The 6,000-nt window shown below is 43.2% G+C and overlaps 1 protein-coding gene across 2 annotated transcripts in view; it reads right to left on the reverse strand.

Moving 5' to 3' along the window:
- ESRP2 (epithelial splicing regulatory protein 2) overlaps positions 1-5,775 on the reverse strand; it is a 99,768-nt gene extending 93,993 nt beyond the window's left edge. The window contains exons 1-3 of one of the 2 annotated variants that reach the window (XM_069217226.1): positions 5,669-5,775; positions 5,288-5,447; positions 4,127-4,255 (exon numbers count right to left, since the gene is read on the reverse strand). In XM_069217226.1, coding sequence (XP_069073327.1) covers positions 4,127-4,255; positions 5,288-5,422 — 264 coding nt within the window. In that variant the 5' untranslated portion in view covers positions 5,423-5,447; positions 5,669-5,775. Of the gene's footprint in view, positions 1-4,126; positions 4,256-5,287 lie in introns of both variants that reach the window. The other variant, XM_069217227.1, reaches the window with a different exon arrangement.
- Positions 5,776-6,000: the final 225 nt, after the last annotated feature.

A 6,000-nucleotide genomic window follows, 5' to 3' on the forward strand; every position in this document is an offset into this window, starting at 1 on the left:
CAAGAAATAAGCACACATTCAGCTCTTGTTGACTTTTGCGATAGGACTTTAGTACACATTCCAGGCCACAGCGTTTGAGGTTTTTTTTCTACCTGGAATCTAGGATCCACCTCATAGCTCGCTATACTACAGAAAAGATTGCCCCCTTTATGCTAGGTTATAAACATCGGCGGTGCACATCGCCGATAGGATGCAGCCTCTACATAACAAGGTACTGCAGTTAAAGCATGCCTGCTCCCAAGTAAACATTATCTATTGCGTTAAAGTCAGATGCCGTGGCTGGAGAATCTGGGACAAGACCAAACCTGCAGGTGCTCTTTGTCCCACAGCCCTGATGCAGCTACAAACCGTAGCCAGCCAGTATTGTGAAACTGCAGGAAGCCGTTCAGCGAGCTCCAGGGGCCACACCAATGCTAATGATCACAACCTATGGTGCTCACACTTCACACACCAGCTACACGAAGCCCTTACTTCAGTCCAGAACCACAAATCCCACTAAGTCCGCTTTCCACCTAACAACCGTGTAAACGTCAGGCCGCCTCTGCCAAGAGTAGGACATGTGGTGTGTGCGTGTCACAAGTAAGGAAAACAGAAACCAGTTCTACAGGCCCTGCTAGCCCCAGAGTCCAAAATGCTCAGACACACCTACAGTGATTCAAAGTAAGAGGTGTGGGTGAGACAGCCCTGTCCTCGTTTGGTGGTATGACGCTTTTCTAATCTGGCACAGTAAAGCATTTCAATTCAAGACGTGTTCTGTTCAAGGACCTCTCACCTAAACAGGCTGACACTGCCACTATACTACAATTTATGCCAAATGGATGCCACAGAAGTGTGGCGGATGGTCTCAACTCGGCGACTGAAGCAGACTAAACAGGTGTGGAAACAGAGCAGAAGTTGTGTTCCTGATCCGCGCTTGCCACGTACATAATAGCTAAAGATGACTTGAACAACATAACCAGCTGGACAAGTTGTTGCAGGTGGCACCAGAGAGAGCCTATGCCCATCAGATCACGTGGTGTATAGCATAATCATATTGCATCGAACAATGCACTATATTGGAAGTTAAGACTAGGTAGGCAGATGTTGAAGTGGGAAAATATATGCATACCTTGACAATGCAGTAGTGAGTTGGCCAGTGGATGTGACACTACTGCAGGTCTAACGTGTCTCCCTCGACAGTGTCACAATGTCTCTTGAGCTACTGTTTCATACACCATTACCACTGCCACCTTTGCAGTTTACACTGGATTTTCCCCAATGGAATAACCAAGTCCGAGTCACACATTATCTACTGCTATGCAACCAGCACAGGTGTGGAATATGTCTGGAACCAAAACATGGCCTCAGAGGGGAGGCACTCTCTGTGTATTGAGATTTAGTTTACACAGACCAGAACACAAAACCATAAAAACAAATATTAACAGGACAGAGCTGTAGCTTGGTCAGTAATTGGGGCGGGGGGGGTGCTAGCATATAATGTTGGTGGGGGCAAATGCAGATTGGTGAGGTACCAAGTGAGAGAAAACACAATATTTTGTAAACTAACCAAAATGTTTGAAGACTTTCAAAACCGAGAGGGAGAGAGTCTGTATGTGTTTTTTTGTCGGTGTATGTAAAAACTCCTGGTGAAATCCAACAGACATCTCCATGCCAGACCGAAAGCACCTGTACCCAACTATTTATCAGAAAAGGCATTTTTTGAGGGGCTATAAATCTCCAAACAGCCCTCCTGAACTAGGGCTCTGTAAAAGGATGCTTAATTGTGAGTAATGTGCTACGGAAAAGATGTACATAACTATTGCTCAAGTGCTGTACAGCCCTCGATTGGTGCCACTATCTTTCACACTAGTCCCCAATAAAAGCAAGAAGTTAACAAGGGCCATATTAAACCCGGAGAGAGAGGAGGCACAACAATTGCAATTTAGGACCAACATATTGAGAGGATAAGTGGACTACCAATTACAATAATACCTACAGAGTGGTATACAGAATATTAACAAGCCCAGGGACTGCTTCCAGACTGGCAATCTACATGCCGAGTAGGATTATGGGAAGGGAGATATGGAGTTGGCAGCCAGAGTGGTGGAAGGGAATAGCGTTAAAGCACTAAGCCCCAAAACTCCACAATCAAATGCTTCTCTAATATGATAGCACCTGGATAGTGTTCAATGGCTTACCATTTAGAAGATTTATATAAACACACCGCATGCCATTAATAGGGACTCACAGCACTATACACACTTTAAGATGTAGTCTTGAAACCAAATATGTATTATTTTACCACAAAAAGTAAAGTACACCATTTGCTCTCATGAACCGGAAAGAGGTGGCAGTTTCAAGAAAGGCTCATAATTAGTGTTTTTTGGGACAATACCTTAGCTTGCAAAATCAGCATAAGAAACAGGAAGAGACGAAGTATATGCATTAGGAAAATATTGAAAGACTTAGCTGGGAGGATGCATATACTCAAATACACTACATCTTAGACCATACAATGCTTCCTTTCCTTGATAAAACAAAGAAAGATCATTTTTTCCATTAATAAACTTGTGTCCATGCGTACTGACAAGAGGCACGGTATTCTACAGAGGTTTACCATGTAATCAACTGAATTAAACAACTTCAGACTAGTTGCAAGCAGTAAATTAAGAGGAATTTTTCACCAAAATCCAAACTTAAGTACTTTTAAAAAATAGAGACATAGTTATCATTGGGCTTATGATTGCCTCAATGTGGGCGAAATGGGAGTCAAAATATCAGTCCACCCCACCAAAGTAAGTTCAGAAACACCCTTGGAGTAACCTTTCCAAGAATTAAGAGGGCAGATCTTTAAAAAACACACAAAGATCAAATTTAGACATCACGCAAAGGTAGGCCAGCTAGAATTAGTCAGCAGGAAAGGGTTGACAATTACGTGGCAAGAAAAGGTAAACTATTTCATCATCTATACACGTTAACACGGTTCCGGTATAGTTTGCACCTTATTGGTTCCAGTTTAGCACCCATCTATAGCAATAAGCAACAGAAAATGGCCAGTAGACCTTTACAAAGGACCTTGATATCACTGCACCGCAACAAGAGGCACTGTGTTTTAGTAACTTTTGAGCTAGTAAATTTGTTAAACTTTTAAGATTATACAGTTGATGATGGATTATGTGGCAACCCCATAATTATGTGAAAGCACCATGGCTGTACAATCGTATAATTTCAGTGGCCCTCCGCATATGGAGTGCTTGGAATGGGCATAAATAAAAGTTCAAAGCCATTTGCCCACAGTGCCTGTTTGCTGCTGAGAAGTGCCTGTATTCTACAATTAAAAGCATTAGAGCAGAGCTAAGAAGTGCTATACAATCCATTCCAATTTAAAGAAGTGCATGTACTGAGCACCAGACAGTACTTGCCGTCTTAAAACACTGTGCATGGCTTTGATATGCACCAAATGGTATTAAACTACATATAAATCAATTTTGTAGATGTAAACATGGCTCGAATATATGGCAAAAGCTAGTGAGTGCTAAAGACACAGCTTATGGGCCTGTCCGTGCTTCAGTTATTCATCAACATAATTATCCACAAATCCAACAACAAAAATCACCTAACCCCATAACAAAGATTTACAGCCCTAGTAAACACTGATAAAGGACAGCACAACTTCCAAAAGTAGGTTTACCGAGCAGAATCTCGGAGTATGTAACTGAGTGACAGTTTAAACGTAAAAGAGTAACCAGAAAATACAAGGAAATTAAGAAGAAAAAAAAATGGCACAGTTTGCGTGCAAAAAAAAACTGCAAGATTTGGCAATCGTTGCAGAGGCAACCGCGATGAATAAGCCAATTAAAAGAAAGGAACAAATCACTGCTCCACAAGTATGGCAATGATAACATTTAACTATTGCAGGTATATTTCTCAACACCCTTGTACATCACTACACAACACCCTCTCGCGCCCTACAAGCAAAACCTACCAACAAAGCAAAAACTGGTCACTGGGTGACTATAAAATGAATTAATCAAAATAAAGTCACCTAGCGCTGTCTGGGATGACTCTTCAGTACTGCCTTTAAATTACAAACAGAGAAAAACAGATAGTCCCCTCCGCCCCTCCATGGGGGATGGTAGATGCTCACCTGCTGCAGTACTCTGTCCAGGGGCTCAGCATTGCTCAGTCCCTCGGGGGTTAGGCCAGTCTCCTCCCTGCACTGTTCAGTCAGCTCCAAATTGTCAGCCTTCACCAGAGCCTTGTGCAATATGCCCGTCTAAAATACGCAGATTGAATGAAAGTGACGAATTGAGAAATAGTTAACGCTCAGAACAGGTATTTATTTTCTCCATTTAAAAACAAAACATGCATGGAAAGGCAACAGTTTCATTTCTCCAAAGGATTTGTCATGTTTCACAAAAGGACACAATATCTTATTTCAGATTGGTCTTTGCTGAGGTGGTAGTAAACACGTTTGTATTAAATAGGATAGTGCAACAGTGCTTTTAATATCCAGGGATATTATTTACGCCTTCACACACCATCATATTACCTCTTAACCCGTAGAAAAGGTGCGCAGCAGATTGTTACATCAAGGACTGCATGCTCCGTACTATGGAAGTTTCCGTGGATGTGTTTTTACAAGTTAACCAGCTATACTGATGGTTAAGCAAACAAAACGTTGCTACTGCGTTACCCTACATGTACTTAAGGGACCAAAGCCACCAACACACCACAAAGTAAGATGCAAATTAAAATATAAAACAGTGAAAGAAAAAAAAGCTGTCAGCAAGGCCGAAACAAAGATGTAAAGTGACATATTGTTCGAAGTATTACGACGACTCAGAAAAATTAAGAAACCAGCATTAAATTCATGAATCCATGCACAGCGTTAAAAAAGGTAAAATACTTTCTTGTCAAAAGCGATCTTCAAACATTAAGGCAAATAATGCATTACAAACGAATAAACAGTGTTGTCCACAATAAGACCCCCTTTAGAAAGGGTTTAACTTATGAACATGTGGGCAACACAATACAGCAAGATAACTGGCTACATTTAGGTTCACGGGTAGGTTAGTGGTCCCCAAACACTCCGAGAACGGGCTTACATTTCGTAATCAATTCTCAGGCGCCGACCCCCTTGTGAAAGAAACATTCTTTGGAGTAAATGAACCTGTGCAAATCTTTCCGGCCACAGATGCTAGTAAATAATGCATTGTGATTGCTGATACGTATGTGGAAGAGTAACAACACAAGCTAAAGGGGGAGGGGGTCATTGTTGTATGTTTTAATTTGTAAAGAGCCATACCTGCTTGCTGTGAAGATCCACAACTTGCCACACCAAGAGAATTAATTCCCTCTCATCCGCACCCAGTTTAGCCCCACTTGCACCAGCGGTTGCCCCAAACAACACCACCAGAGAGTCACTGTGCGAAGCCGTCATGACCACAGAAGAGGGGGGAAAACAACTACAAATCAGAAGCACAGGTGAAAAAAAGAAAAAAAAAAAAAGAACAATAAAAAAATAAAACACCTTCGCTCCAAGTGATCCAAAAACAGAGAAGAAACAAATGAGAGCCAGGAACACAACAATATCAGAGGGAAGGGGGTAATAAAAAGAGAGAAAGAAGCTTTCTCTGCAACGCGAGGGGTGCAGTCCCAGCTCAGGTGAGGAGGTGCCCGGCTCTACCTGTGCTGTAGTGTGCTGAATTCAGCGAGCTGACATCACAGCGGCCGGGCCTCGGCGCCTTTCTGGGTGTCTGTCCCCCCTCTCCTCCCTGCGCCGCCTCAGATTACACTCACCTGGGCCCGGCCCCACCCCGCCTGTCAATCAATACGGCCTGAGCCGGGCCCTGTGCGGAGGTGGAGGCGGGAGGCGGGGCGGGCCACGCCCGGGGCCTCCCACCTGATAGGCGGAGGGCTGCTCACAGCCAGGTGGGGGAGCAGCTGCTGCTGTTTCCTCCCCGCCTCCAGGAAGCTGTCTCTTCACTTTACTCTTTTTTTTTTTTACCTGCTTTCAGT

This window comes from Pleurodeles waltl, chromosome 12 (genome assembly GCF_031143425.1).
Source record: "Pleurodeles waltl isolate 20211129_DDA chromosome 12, aPleWal1.hap1.20221129, whole genome shotgun sequence".
Lineage (NCBI taxonomy): Eukaryota > Metazoa > Chordata > Amphibia > Caudata > Salamandridae > Pleurodeles > Pleurodeles waltl.